The sequence below is a fragment of the Hylaeus volcanicus genome, chromosome 2 (genome assembly GCF_026283585.1).
Source record: "Hylaeus volcanicus isolate JK05 chromosome 2, UHH_iyHylVolc1.0_haploid, whole genome shotgun sequence".
In the NCBI taxonomy this organism is placed as follows: domain Eukaryota; kingdom Metazoa; phylum Arthropoda; class Insecta; order Hymenoptera; family Colletidae; genus Hylaeus; species Hylaeus volcanicus.
In genome coordinates this window covers 31,787,438-31,801,907 of record NC_071977.1, presented here as the reverse complement: position 1 = coordinate 31,801,907, position 14,470 = coordinate 31,787,438, and the positions used below count along the sequence as shown (strand labels likewise).

At 43.2% G+C, this 14,470-nt stretch overlaps 2 protein-coding genes across 4 annotated transcripts; both read right to left on the bottom strand.

Moving 5' to 3' along the window:
- Positions 1-17: 17 nt before the first annotated feature.
- LOC128885082 (uncharacterized) lies at positions 18-7,747 on the bottom strand. Its single transcript, XM_054138845.1, has 12 exons — positions 7,282-7,747; positions 6,263-6,536; positions 5,730-5,908; positions 4,722-5,185; positions 4,173-4,416; positions 3,795-3,989; positions 2,436-2,688; positions 1,728-1,897; positions 1,427-1,642; positions 1,034-1,317; positions 824-953; positions 18-554 (listed from the first exon to the last, which is right to left on the bottom strand). The coding sequence occupies exons 2-12, from the start codon at positions 6,459-6,461 to the stop codon at positions 339-341; spliced, it is 2,550 nt and encodes an 849-aa protein (XP_053994820.1). The 5' UTR covers positions 6,462-6,536; positions 7,282-7,747; the 3' UTR covers positions 18-338.
- Positions 7,748-8,667: 920 nt separating this feature from the next.
- Positions 8,668-13,772, bottom strand: LOC128872282 (protein yellow-like). 3 transcript variants are annotated; one of them, XM_054114793.1, is made up of 6 exons: positions 13,682-13,772; positions 11,174-11,666; positions 10,835-10,937; positions 10,671-10,759; positions 9,901-10,193; positions 8,668-9,785 (listed from the first exon to the last, which is right to left on the bottom strand). In XM_054114793.1, exons 1-6 carry the CDS (start codon positions 13,720-13,722, stop codon positions 9,533-9,535), a joined length of 1,272 nt encoding a protein of 423 aa, XP_053970768.1. In that variant the 5' UTR covers positions 13,723-13,772; the 3' UTR covers positions 8,668-9,532. The 3 variants fall into 3 exon arrangements, with proteins under 3 accessions (XP_053970768.1, XP_053970769.1, XP_053970770.1); XM_054114794.1 differs by lacking the exon at positions 13,682-13,772 and adding an exon at positions 13,393-13,565 and having other exon boundaries at positions 8,669-9,785; XM_054114795.1 differs by lacking the exon at positions 13,682-13,772 and adding an exon at positions 12,209-12,391 and having other exon boundaries at positions 8,669-9,785.
- Between the last annotated feature and the right edge of the window lie 698 nt (positions 13,773-14,470).

Below are 14,470 nucleotides of genomic sequence, written 5' to 3'. Positions count from 1 at the left end.
GTAACAATAGCTAAAAGTTTCACGATAAAATATCCCCAAACGTTTATTCCTTCTAAAACTGTTGCACAGAAAATGATTACTAAATTTAAAGCTACAGGTTTCTTCCCGTCACGCCAAACGTAACCATGTAAAGACGGTTTGTTCACCGGAAAATATCCAACGTGTCCTAGAGACTAATTCATGTTGAACGCTTTCAACACTTCCTGTGAACTATTGGATGTTCGATATGTTGTTATTCGTAATATTACATATTTACTACTTTTAAATAAAAATCATAATATATTAGCGATTTATCTTTCTGTAAGTATTTCTACTTTATCTCGGCCATCCTGATGCCCTCATGTTCGTGGGTCGCAAACAGAACCCATTATCAAAAGGTCCACATAACCTTTCAGGATACGGAAATTAATCTCGTCGAAATTCATTGTACCCGTCACGAATTTCTGATAACGATTCGAAAGCACTAGCAACTCTTGCGACCGTCGATACCTATGATTTACAACTTTCGCCCCGCTGACGAACTGTAGGATTTTAGGATCCTGGGCGATTATCATCTGCAATCAGACGAAGGCACTCTTGCGAAATTCATCTTAAACACTTTTAACACTATCGACGTTCATTTGTAACTATTTCTACAGCGATGAAATAAATGACTAGTTTTAACCCTTTATAGGTCACTGAGGGATGACCTGTTTTCACGAAAGAACGCGAACAAAAATGCCACGGGAGTTCTGCCTTATAAAGGGTTAAAGACACTTCTTTCAATGAAATGCAACGATATTTGACGCGGAACTAAATTGAACAATGCGTACTGACTACTGACCATATTGTCTTCGGTTAGCGCTTTGCGTTCGTTCCAGCACCCGATGGACGCGTTTCCTGTGATTCCGAAGAACAGAGTTCCTTTGCTCGACATTGCCTTAGCACTCAATTGGGAATCCAGCTTCTCGTGCCTAAAATCGAAAAGCGAAATAGTTCCTTGCGACTCCAGAGATCTGCCGACACGGAGAAAGAATTCTCTAAAATTAATTACACTTCGAACGGCACCGAATCGTCGACGCCTTTCGCACGAATAAGTTGGTCGGTGCTGGCAGACACCATCTTGTAGGACGACATCGGGCTGAGGTAAAGTGTCTGTCCTGTCGGGGATAGGGCCATTCCTACGGGTCCATCCATCAAATCGAAACTCTCTCCTGCTATCGTGTAAGTTACCGCTTTCGGATCGTAGACCAACGCGCTCGAAATCACACGTCTCCATTTGGTCGAACAGGTGTCGTACACCAGTAAAGCGTAGCCGTCTGGATCCGCTATGAATACCTGTCACGAAGAATAGTTTATCCTGCCGACTTCTAATTGTAATAATAATAATAATAATAATAATACTTTATTTACGGGCAATACAAGTAACGCGACAAATAACACTTACTTGAGTCTCCGGGCATCCAGAACCAAGCGTCCGGACGATCGGCGTCACCAGCAATCCTTTGCCCGTGGTGGAATTCACCGCAAATTCCTTTGGCACTGTAACTGCGCTCAGCAATTCGTCCGTCGTCAGATCGAAGCTGAGAAGTTGCGGAGGACACGTGGCTTCCGAGCCCGTCATGCCGGTGTCCAAGACCCACAATCTGTCGCATTCGTCGATCTGAACACGGCGCGCAATAATATTCGAATGACAGTTATTCGAATAGGATAAGTCGGATTAGATTCGAGTCGAGAATTTCGCTCACCGCGACTCTGTAAACGCCGATGATGTGTGGCTTGTTGCAGTTGTTGTGATTGTACCAACTCCAATTTGGATAAGGTTTGAGGAGAGGACCACCGCGGCCCTTTTTATCGGACACGGTGGTCAACGAGGCAGGCACGCCTTTGTCTCTTACTACCGTGACGAACATGAGACCTTGAAACGAAGCCATTCGTCAGGCAGAAAATAATAAATATCGTTTCAATAAACAAAGTATTTCTGCAGCCTCTCCGCCAAGAACCTTGCAGTTTGCCGTTTATAGCACGTATATCGATATTATAACAACAAGTTGATCGCCACGAAACCCTTGTAAATATTCGTGCTCTCTGTGTTTATTCGTGGTATTTGTCTAAACTAAATAACAGGTTCGATGTTTCGAAAGAAATTGTTTTATATCACAGTACCCTACCGAATACCTCTTTGTGAATTTTTGCAGATTTTTGTACCGAACCAAGAAGTAAAATAATGAATTTTAATTACGTTCTTGAACGAACTTTACGAAAAAGATACAAATAAAATAATTTGTATTCGTACTCTATACAATTTTGTGATTTCAAATATCGACACTTTTAAGATTTTCTTTTTTTCTTTTCTAATTTGAATTCAGCAAAAATAAGGTTCGGTCGTATAGAAACAAAGTGCAACAGGCTCGCATAAATTTTCACGAGTAGTTCGGCAGTCAACTATACTTTACCATCCTTCCTTCGATCGACGTCTATAGGAATGCATTTCGTGCGATCGTATCGGCCAGAGTCGATGGCCTCCTTCCTCTCTTTGTCGCTATCGAACTCGAAGTCCACGTACTTCATCTGCAGTTGCGTTTGAAGTTTGTGATTCTGGACCTGAAGGGTCTCAACTTGCCTCTCCAAAGAGACCGCTCCGAAAAAGAGCGCCATCCACCATGACCACCACATATCTCTAAAAATTATTCTGAAAATCATATCGAGCTAATTAAGCGAACAATAAACGTAAAAAATGTAGAATTTTTCAGTTCGGTATAATTCAGAGTACGCTTACTCTGGTTCTGTTACGCGAATGAGATATTGTAATTAATAGATGCTGGCAAAGTTAACATAACGCAACGCAAGAAAAAAGAACGAGTGAATGAAAAATCGCGGTAACGTCGCAATAAATATAAATTAACGACCTTCTGGTATGCCAGCAGATAAGGGAAAATGATAAGGGTACAGTAAAGAAAAGATACGAGGAAAAAATTATACTGTTGGAAATGGTATTTGCAGAGCATTGAGTTTTATGATTGACGTCATGTTAATTGTCGTACGCAGATAGCGTTCTGGAAATTGTGCCGTTAACTTTCTTGCGTCGCATATTTTGTTTAAATAATGATTCCTGTTTAAATTGTATTTGTATGCAAATAAAAGAAAGATAATTATAAAGGATAAGAACTCTGTTCGATAGTACGTTGTTATAATACATCAAATATGGCAGCCTCTTCAAATTTCAAATTCTTAACTACGTAATTTCGTGTTAGTTTTCTATCTTGATACGAAAATAAGTGACACCGTAACACAGTTTTTTACTTTATTTTTGTGATAACGTTTATTTACTTCGTCGATTTATTTATCACCGGGTAACAGATACGTCTTATTGTTATATAGCAATTCACGAATCGATAAAGTCTGAATACAATCGCTCGATTTTCTTACGTGTACGTCAATAGTTTTTATTAGAAATTAATGCAACTAGTCAAACAGAGAACACGTATACAAAATGTACATTCACACACGCAACAATAAATATCGGTTTAAATGAATTCTCTAAACGTCGAATACCTGTCGAGCACCGCGAGCAACAACCATGAGCAAGTTCAACGCGAAGACTTTCATCGATGACCCAAGAAGACGGAGTATCCGTGGATCCGATCCCGATAACGCGGATAATGGAAGCTCTCGAAATACTTTCGCGAATAGAAATAGCGATCGCGAGGATAAAAATACTTGAACGGTCTGCTCGCGAAGATGGAGTACCGCCAATATGGCGACAAACCCTCGCGGTGGTAGCTGGAAGATTGCTCGCGGTGCCACGATCTTCATTTATAGTGGGAACTAGCCATGTTTCGAATCGAAGTTGCAACCACGTCGCATTTAGTGCCACGGACCAATTCTTCCACGAAGCCAGCCAGGATCCTGAAGTTCGTCTCGTTCGAATTCAACGAGCCAGTCATGTACTTTTGGAAGGACGCCGTCAGGACCCAGATCTCCTGCCTGTCGTTCTTCGAAGTTATGATCTACCATAGAGATAAGAAGAAGAAGAAGAAAAATTATACGACCAAGTATACTTTGTCTACGTATGATCATGAACTAATATGTTTAATGGAAGATTTGAACAAAACTTCGCTCGATTGTTCCTTGATTAAATGTGAAATTGAAATTCACCACGACCAATGTTATGAAAAACGACCGGTTCGTACCTTCATACCAGCAGGGAACTGCAAGGTCTCAGGGTCGGTGACGACGACCTCGTTATGACTACCTCCGTACTCGGGGTAACTTTTGCTGTTCCAACATCCAATCGACAGTTCCGATAACAAACCGTAAAAGAGGACTCCGTTACGATCCATGGCCTGTGCTGCCGACTGGGAAGATCTTTCCAACGTAAACGGAACGAACGACCTTGCCGAAGCCTCCGCGTTCCCGTCAAACATGGTGTGATTTCTATATCGTAGTTTAGCAATTAGTATTTGTAGTTTAGTCGAGTAATTAGTCATTTGGCCTAAGATTTTCATCACGAGCCAGACTCGTGATATTCATATTTGAATCAAAATTTTCATAATGAGTTAGATTCAGGATTTTCATATTTAGCCAAAAATTTCCATCACGAGATTATGGAAAATTTCCATCACGTTATGAAAATTTTGAAAATCACGAGTCTGGCTCGTTGTTTTTAGTGCGACCCTTCAGGCGCTTAAGAGTTTCTTCGCACTGCAAGGGTTTGAACTACTAACCAACCTGTAACTCACCTAATCACCGACGTAGGCACCCACGACTCGACCCTGCTGGCCAAAGAATGAAAGTAAAGAGTTCTGTCGCCGTGGTGCATGGGTCCCAGGGCGAGTCCCAGGATGCCGTCCATCAAATCGAACGTTTCACCCCTGATGTCGAAGGTGCCGTACGGTGGATAGGGGTAGAACAAGTTGTTGACGATCTTCCAGGATCGCGAGTTGCGGTAATCGTAAACGATCAACGCGAATCCTGTGACGTCGGCGATGTAGGCGAACGTGTCTTTGCACTGCTGATGAGGATCGCGGACGTCGACGGCTACGGTGACGTAGAGAGAGTCGTCCTTGTACTGATCCCGGGGAAATCTGTACCTGGAGATCAACTCGTTCGTTTCCAAAGAGAACACGAGGATCTGCGGCCGACAAACGTAGTTGTCCCCTACCTTTCCTGTGTCGAGCACCCACAGGCGACCGCACTCGTCTATCTAATTGCAAACGAAAGATGTCGAGGGTTAATTTCTCTCGAGCTAGAGAGCAGAGATAGATACATAGAGAGAAAGATCTTAAATGACTCATCCAGTGGTTTATTTTAACTCACACGAATTAAAAAAAAAAAAACATATTTTATTACCATTTCAAGACCGTTATGTTAACTCATCGCTGTTAATTTGTCACCCTATGTGTTTACATTCAGTGGAATTTCCTGGTAGCAAAGGAACTCGAAGAATATTAATAGGGGAAAGCCCATAAACGAACGCGAGATTACGTTCGGTGACAGCGATAATGTCTCGGAATTTTCACCCGGTAATCATTCGCGCAATTAGTTATCGTTCGTCAAAGCATTTGTTACAAAGTTAGACAGGGCCTACGTCGATACTCGAGAAACAAAGCCGGTATATTTTGCAAATTTTCCGCGCGTAAACTCGACAGCTCGAAGTCCAAAGCGTGACAAGTTCGCCGAAGAATGAAACTGGTTAACGACTTCGAGGTAGACAGAGAATAACGGTCTGCGAACTGTGGATGGATTACCTTCATTCTGTAGACACTGGTGATCGAGTCGCAGTTTCCCAGAGAGTTGTAACCCCAATTCGGGTACGGCGCGATCATGGGATTTCCATCCAGCGTCTGGTCATCGATGACGCAGCCTAACGTAGCAGGTATACCGTTCTCGATCCTCGGAGTGGTGACAAAGATCCTCGACTGGTGGCCTGGATAAAACGAAAGAAACGTGCTGCACTCGAAACGGTGCAATGTTCGCTTTCTCCTTTGTCTCTCGTTTCATTTGTAATTCGTACTATATTTACGTTGAGACGAGAATGAAAAATGCACTTTTAAGAGAGCTTACGAAATTAAAAAGTTAATGCAACGAAGACCAGGCGTCGACGAAAACAAGTCCGGATAGAATTCGCGAATTTTGATAAAATTGTAAAATTAAATACTAACGCGAATGTTAGATTACGTAGTTTCCAATTATTCGAGATCAAAATTTCAGCTCCACGAATATTTTCGTGACTGTACCTGGAAAGTGTTGAAATATATTTCTCCCGTTAATTCTTAATTACCTCCGTTGTAAACGTCGACGTCGATGGGCACAGCAGCACCAGGTACGAACTCTCCACTTTTGATGGCGTTCTGCCTGGCAAGCTCGTTTGGAAACGCGTATTCCAATCTCTTCCACGCGTGGATGCTCCTCAGCTTCTCGTACGTGCGCGTACCGGAAATCGATACGATCAGCAGGATCGTCCAGCAAAACGGATTCATCTCCGTGCACCGAGCGCAAATGATGTTATCGGTTCGAAGACGTCTTCTGGTATGATTTATCTCGCGATGCGCTCGCTGGTGTAATCGATTAAAGGAAAAAAAAAAAAGAAGTAACGACACCTCACGATTCTCGCGGGAGTTGCGAGTAACTGCGCTGAACGCTTCGTTTATTCCGAACAGTGTCTCGCAACGGGACTCGTCTGGCGAACGCTGTGAATTTTAAGATGCGGCGAGACAAAGTATGTGTACTGGTAATAAAGAGCACGTGTACAAGTGTACTTCGAAGAAACATCGGATAACATTTTCAAACGTTTAGCTTAGAGTAGTAAACACTCGTACGTGACTTCGAAACTTTGTCGATACGCTTGTTAAAAATTACGTAATGCTTGCGACATTCTCGTTGTCTAAATATGCTTTACGCGAAAGACTTCAGGCTCGAAGAGAGGAAACTTCGGAATCTTTGGAAATTTGAAACGTACACAGTCGGTGTAATAAGTATTCGTACAGGAACCGATTCTAAATAAAACTTCGTATATTTATTTTGTTAATAAATTTTAGGGGACGAAATAATTAGTCGACATCCCTACATGATCTTAGAGTAGAATTTGCGTAGATTAAAGTTGATTATTTTATATATGTTAACTTCTTATTTCTTTTCTTATTAATTTTACTTTAAATTGCTTGCTGTACTTCTTATGCTGACTGTATCAGAATCGGGGGTTGGTTTATTTGGTTCTTGCTAATTTTATTCGAGGTAGCACGGTAGAATTTCGTCCATGTCTGATTCCAATTCAGAACATCGATCGGAAGGGAAACTCACCTGTCGATAAGAAAATTCTTCGCCGAAGTCGCGCGAGACTCGCACCCACGCTTCGATGAATCGTTGAGCAAATTGTGGAAGCGAAACCGGGCGATCTTTTCTCTTGTTTTCTCGCGAATCCAATACCTAGTCCTGCGACACCCTCTCTTTCCTTCCGCACAACTTTCACCGCAACGGAAGTGACACGAATACGACAAACGCCGTCACGATTCTGTTGGAATCAACCTCGATTCGGGCAGATCCAATTTAGAGCACTTTTCGCACCGTCGACTTCTTAAAATTGTAATCGCAAGTACAAACCGACGTTGCGATAACCCTCGCGCGATAAGAAACAACGACCGGTCAACATGTTCTCATTGTCCGCGAAAAACTTCCCTGGATACGTAACGCGGTGTCATAATCTCGATGAGAAATTTTTGTCACAGTTGGAAGGAGGACTCGAAAGCCCGGATCTGGATTCTCGAGAATCGCGGAACGATCGATTGGAATCAATAGGAATTCGACTATACTCGCGAGAAGACGTGTACAATCTTTTTAGATTTATACTTCTGTTATTCGGGCGCGACCGAAATTTTTCTACCGATTGCTCGCTCGATGGAGAATCGGCGAGAAAATTGTCGAAGCGAACGCGGAATGGAGACGCTGCGCTCCGCGTCGCGATCGAGGAGGAACTGAGACAACATCGATGGTCGCGGAGCAACGATCTCCGGAGTCAATCAAGCATCTCGTCTTCGCTGTGGTCGAGCTGCGTAAGTTGAACAAGCCGTAATGTCGTGGTTTTCCTGGTCACGGCCGCGAAACTGGTTTGAAAGTTCACGAAATTTCGGTCCGTTGACTCCTGCGAGTCGAAATAAAAGTTTTAGAAAAAAAAAAGTTTCACCGTTGCGTTAAATTGTCTCGCCGAATAATCCGATCCCAGGTCGTTTTTACATTACTCGGCGATCGAACTCCTGGATCCCTCAAAGGGGTACGCTTCGTCCCGAATCGTGTTACGGGGCTGGTTTCTGTGAATCGTTATAAGTTTCGCGACGATTTACGCGCGTTCCGCTGTCCTTTCTCGATTAAACGTCTACCTTGTAGCACGTGTTTGTGATTAACGATAATTTGCAAAATTGATTAACAACGCGGATACATTTGCCTCGCGCGTCGGTTACATGAATTTCGCGCTCGGCGTGTTTACGCGGATACGTGGTCTGAACGTATCGACGCTCGTGAGTCGAAACGCTCGAGCGCTGGAAACGACGAACGCGTAAAAATCCAATTATACAATCGAGGAAGTCGCGATTGTTTTTCGATCGATGTATTATTCCCTGATGCTCAGCGATCCCATCGATCGATAACGTTTCCGAGCGAATGTGCAACGTTTCGAATAACAAGCGGTGATTAATCGGGGGGAATACATCCGGGGAAACATCGTTAGAGGAATCTGCGTCGTTTTGGAAAGTTTGAATATATTTTATTGCTTCCAGGAATGTTCACAGATATTTTTAGAAAGGCGACATTTGGATTCACGTCCAGAAAATAATTATTGAATCCCGGAGAACCAGTTCCTCGTGATTCGAACTTTTAACTTTGGACAATGATTTAATGTCTACAATGGACGAAGGAAAACGTGACCATCGAGAAAAGATTCGAAATCGATTAACGTTAGAATAACGAACAAAGACATGTCGTTTTTTTAGCGCTTCTACTCCCTTGACACACACACACACACACACACGCTACCATTTGACCAAAGTGTCCTAGCGTATATACATGTTAGCGGATGGACTAATAATTTAAACGAATTCTTCCGTAATAGAAACCTACTATATATTTTGTATGCTTGGATAGCATAATAGTTTCAATACTGTACCGCGTGAGCATTAATATTTCTAGCGTTTATACGTCAACCCTTACTCCTCATCAGAAAATTCCACTAATTCGGTCTTTCAAGATGGCGTAACCCTTTAACCCTTAAATGCCCTAAACTTCAAATTTGATATCGGACTTTCAAATCGAATTTTACACTTGGAATTGGTTTATTTTTAATATTTGACTGCATCTATGTTACCATTGCATAATGTCCTTTTGAATAAAAGTTAAAAATACAAACGTCAGCTGTCAAAATTGTTCAAATAATAAATACATTGATATATTTTTTTTTTTTTTTGTTAATTTAATTTGAAAAATCAGGCTCCTAAGGGTTAACGAAAGTTTGAGAAACTTTCCGTTGGATGTATGCCAAACGATACCGACTACGCCAACGTCCCTAAAAGCCTAACGTATTATTGTAGAAATATAGTGGAAACCGTTGTTGTTGGTACGAAGCAAACGCTGCGTTTTTCAGCGAACGGGGCTCGGGAATCATCCTCATGATCCGAATGTTGACGTCGCGCGCGTTCACCTCCCGCCGGAAGAATTTCTGAAACCTGGATGCCAACACCCAAATGTTGCCATTGTCGCGGTCTGCCCAGCGAAGCTCAGCGACGAATTGCAGCTTCTCCGGACTGAAAGCCAGGATCCTGAAACGAATACCGTGTTATTTCTGTTTTTCTTCGATGACGGGAATCCCTAATGTCTTATCAAGCTCTACTGTCACTCTAATAAAAAACTAAGAAGGAAACTGCGAGTTTTCACCTCTGCTGGTTGGTCTGCGGCTGCCAGGCGGCGATCGCGGTTTCCGTGAACGGCGAGAAGAGGATCTTGTCGTCTCGAGGATCGACGGCCAACGCGAGACCTTGACTGGACTTCCTGCCGACCAAAGTCACCGGCAATTGTTCGCCAAACGGCGGAGGACCCGCTTGAAGTGCCGTGGTCGGCACGCTGAAGATCCTGTCGGTCGCCAGTGGCTGATAATACACCAATCCTAATCTCGCAGAAAACGCCAACCCCACGACACCGTCCAGTAACTCGAACGTGTCGCTACCGATCTGACAGAAAAATTTGTATTTCATTTTACGCGGCCATCTTTGATTCGAGTCTCGCGTATACGCACACCAGGATGCGATGCTTCCTTTCGATAATGATAAACATCTAAATATTCAAAGGTAGAGAGTTTGTTCGTTGCTCCTACGAGCCTTCTTACTTCCTACAAACTTTCAGCTAGCGTAGTTGTTAATTTTTTCTTCGGCGTGTTTCCTGCGTCATAAAGCGCTCTTAAAAAGGAATGCTCGTCCTGGCCCCGTGCGAATATTCATCGGGGAAACGCGTTAGCGTGTAATTTGCGTCAATTATGGAAAAATTATGCGTGCATCGCGAGTCATGCGTAACCGTTCTCGATTTTCGTTTAGTTATTCGTGATTTGGTACCCCTCGTTTCCTCGTCTTTCGCTATTTACGCGGAGCTCTGCGCTTGCCTTTCTCTTTTAAGGTAACAACCTGACAGAAAAATTTCGGTAGAAATCTTACCCTGTAAGTGGAGAAATCTGGATGCGGGTACATAGTGGCGTGCGTGACGCGCCAGCTTCTGTCCGTCGCGGCGTCGAAGACCAGGATGCCTGAAGGGACAGTGACATTAACGGGAAAACTGCTATCGAAGTCGAAAATAAACAATTGGGAAACTAGCTACTGACCAGGTCCTGCCGTGTCGGATATGTAAAGGAACACGTCGTCGCAGGTGGTCGCTGAAACATCGTCGATCAGGACGTTCGTCAGCAGCGTGTTGGGTCTTAAAACCTGCAAGGAGAAATAAAATTCTACGGTATGCGACGGAGATATCAAGGTATCCAAAGATACTGTTGCTACAACGGTGATGCGAGTCGGTATTTATATAGAAATCGAAATAACACATTCACTGTTGGTAGCACACGTAGTTTACACTTCTGACTCTTTTTTCAAGGTACAAAGTATCGAAAGCCCGTGGATAAAGATAAGATAAAAGATAAGAAATGGACAAGCAAAGCAATAGCTACCTCTCGAGGGAAGGTGAACTGTCGCACCACCGTGTCGGTTTGCAGGTCGAAGACCAGGATTTTCGGTCGGCAAACAGGTCTGAAGTCATCGATCGAGGTCATTATTCCACTGTCGACGACCCACAGCCTGTTGCACCTATCGAGTTGTGTCCTGTAGACGGAGATGAGTTTCGAGCAGTTCAGGTCTCCCTTGCCAGCACTGTGCCAATCCCAGGATGGGTAGGCCTGGAGCTGAGGGCTGCTATCCAAAGGAATGTTTCTCGGTATGTAGTTCAAGGTCGACGGTACGCCGTCGCGCAATCTCGGGATGCTGACGAAGATCTTGTCCCAGCCGACCGTGATACCAGTAGGCACCACGTTCTCGGGACGATACTGATTCAGGAACTCTCGATCGTAAGGAAGGGCGAAGTCCAGAAGTGGCCATTGAGCTATCGTTTCCAGCATTTCCGCCCTGGTGTGGGCGAAGCCTGCCAGGAGAACGAGAAGGAGGCCCCTGTAATTCGTAACAGAGGACCACAGGTGCCATAGAGTTTAAACTTTCAAATAGTACGCAGTCTATCCTAACAGAAATATATCGAAATTAAATCGTAATCATTGACGCGGTCGCTAGTAACCTCGTGGTTGATGTAAATTCAAGTAAATCAAGTAATTAAAAATAAAAAAAAAAGATTCGTAATCCTCTGAGATTCTCTGAGCTGAAAGATATTCAGCTCAGAGAAGTACTCCAGTTGGGAACCCCTGTAAAAGTCGCCAACGGAACGCGTTGCAGTGAAAATAAGATTAAAAAAAGTTCCAAAGTGCGACAGAGACTTCAACATGCTCGTAATTGGAGGTTTCTTCTGGTTATTAATTAAGAACCAATTCACGTCTCTCGGTATCTGATCAATTAATTACCCAACGCAAACTACGAGAAGTTTGAACAACAACGCTTCCTGCTACCTCCGATAGCAGCGAATGCAAACAACGTGAAAGTCACGATCGCACGATTTTCGCAGTTGTAAACATAAACGTGTTGAAACGATAACGGGATCGAACTTCTTGTTTTTAAAGCCGCAAGAAGGCGAGTTTCACTTCATAAACCGATTGTCCGCTCCCATTCTTGAGACCACGACCCGCGTCAAGCTTGCAAACATCGCTTCCTGCGTATATTTTACAACAATGGATGCCCGCGAAACAATGAAATTATTTAACCGTCGTTGACACGAGGCGAACGACGTTGTCGCGCGCGGTAGCTTCGTTTCGAAACTTTCGAGAATATCAACGGTAAAAAATGGAAGCTTAGGATCTGTACCACTTAACAATTTCGTACGGTTTTCGAATCGAGCTTCCACGTAGAAATTTAATTACCATGGATCGTAACCAGTGTTATTTTCAGAAAAACTTTTCCTCGCGTACTTGATCTCGAACGCATCGGATGCTTCCGGTTTATTCCTGCATACGTTACGACAGGTTTATGTAAATACGAGATCGCGTCTTGTGCCAGTCACGTTCTTCTTGTCTTTGACATTGTAACGCGCGAGGAATAAACAAGCTAGCGTAATTTTATTCGAATAATAAAGAATTAACGATTAATTAATAGCAATAAATTCCAGAAGAGAAATAGAAAAATAGAATCGTGTCGCCAAGTTTGATTAAAAGAGTCACGGATAATTAATTGATTATTCTTTAATTATAAAATGGGATCGAAAGAGAGATTAATGAACAAGGAAATGTTACAGTCGTGAAGTGCAAGTACGACCAATAGTTACGTGCTACACCTGCGTGCTATAAATACTGTTTAAACTCGAAATGAATTTTTTCTGTTTCCTATCAGGTCTACTAATCGCCAAGGCGTGCCTAGTACTTTGACATTTAACCATGTTACGAATATTTGAAAGCCACGCGACTACTGTATGTTATCGATCCGATTCTTCGACGTAAGTTATAATTTAATTTACGTCAAGGAAAGGTAAAACTTCATAAGAACTTCAACAAAATCGCAGTCTAAATTGCTCGAGTATCGAGGTTTATTTATGCCAAGGTAATTAAAAATAAATTCGTATTAAAAATGTATAAAAATTACCCTCGTTTTACGTAGTAAAATACCTCTGGAAATTGTTCAATTATCGCGAATTATTTAGTGGTATATAAATTACCACTGGTATTTATCTATAACTAACGATTGGCACGAAGGGGTTGAAATTAATTCACTCGACTTATTAAAAACGAATAAAACCAACCTCATTCTGTGCAGCGAAACACCTCGGTTTTCGGGGACGGGGGGGAGGGGGGGTGGATGAGAAGATTAATGTTCGTCGAAACGGGAAAAGAAAAGCACCGAATGCAACGCGGTTGTGCGATCAGGTCGAACTAGCACCAAGCCACTTCGGCGAGCGTGTACCAAGTACCGCTGTCTGAACACCGACTGATCTAATTTCCTAGCATCGACTCGGATCCTGACTGTCTAAGAGACAGGGGGCAAACCACACAGAAAAATGAACACATTGTGTAATCACGCGTTCGGCTCACCGTGTGTGCACCGTCGACACGCCTACGACTCGCCAGCCCATTCAACGATCTTTCGTGACATTTGAGATCCATGCCCGTGAGACTCCGCTAGTTTTGCTGGGAGAGGTTAACAATAGAATCGGGCATCGAGCGATTTCGGAACCGATTCTCGTTTTAAACGGGCGCAGACATTTTTGCAAACTGAGGGCTGCGCTGCTGTAACGAGGCAGCTCCATTTTTCTATGGTTTAGAAACTAATCACGGATTTGAAACAAACTCCCGAGGAATTCTGAAACCTACGAGCTTTAGATAGGATCGTACAATTTTTTATATTATTTATTCAGACTCGCATCGGTTTTAGCGTGTCTCGTTCCACGAGAAACTCGCGAATCCATTGCCAAGGTGTCGGTAATACCCGAGTTGCAGACAGCCCCGTCGATCGTTGAGAGGTTCGCGAGAATGATTTAATGTCATCGTAACGCGATCCAAGGAAATTGCTCGCATCGATAAATGCAAATGCTCGGAAGTTGAAGATTTCGAGGCGGTAGCGCGCTCGATACCGATCACACTAGAGAAAGTGATTTACGGTCAACGGTAGACGCGAAGCATTCGTGGCCATCGAGTACGCAGCCGAGTATCGCAAGAATTTCTAGTATAATAACTTCCAATTACGTCCCTCGCATAAATCGTTCGCACGGCAACAAGGACGATAGTTAACGCGTTGGCTAATAATCGTGAAATAGTCACTAATAATTACGACTGTTACGCGAGGATAAAAAAAGCGGCGTTAAAACAAAAGGCAACGCTTAC

Excerpts from the sequence above, each read along its gene's own strand:
- LOC128885082 (XM_054138845.1), bottom strand. The coding sequence starts at position 6,461 with ATGAATCCGTTTTGCTGGACGATCCTGCTGATCGTATCGATTTCCGGT. Across the intron at positions 3,990-4,172 it reads AGTTCCCTGCTGGTATGAAG|ATCATAACTTCGAAGAACGA; the intron begins GTACGAACCGGT and ends TCTCTATGGTAG. Across the intron at positions 1,898-2,435 it reads CGTCGATCGAAGGAAGGATG|GTCTCATGTTCGTCACGGTA; the intron begins GTAAAGTATAGT and ends CTTCGTTTCAAG.
- LOC128872282 (XM_054114793.1), bottom strand. The coding sequence starts at position 13,722 with ATGGGCTGGCGAGTCGTAGGCGTGTCGACGGTGCACACACG. Across the intron at positions 10,938-11,173 it reads AGTTCACCTTCCCTCGAGAG|GTTTTAAGACCCAACACGCT; the intron begins GTAGCTATTGCT and ends TTCTCCTTGCAG. Across the intron at positions 9,786-9,900 it reads CCGCAGACCAACCAGCAGAG|GATCCTGGCTTTCAGTCCGG; the intron begins GTGAAAACTCGC and ends TATTCGTTTCAG.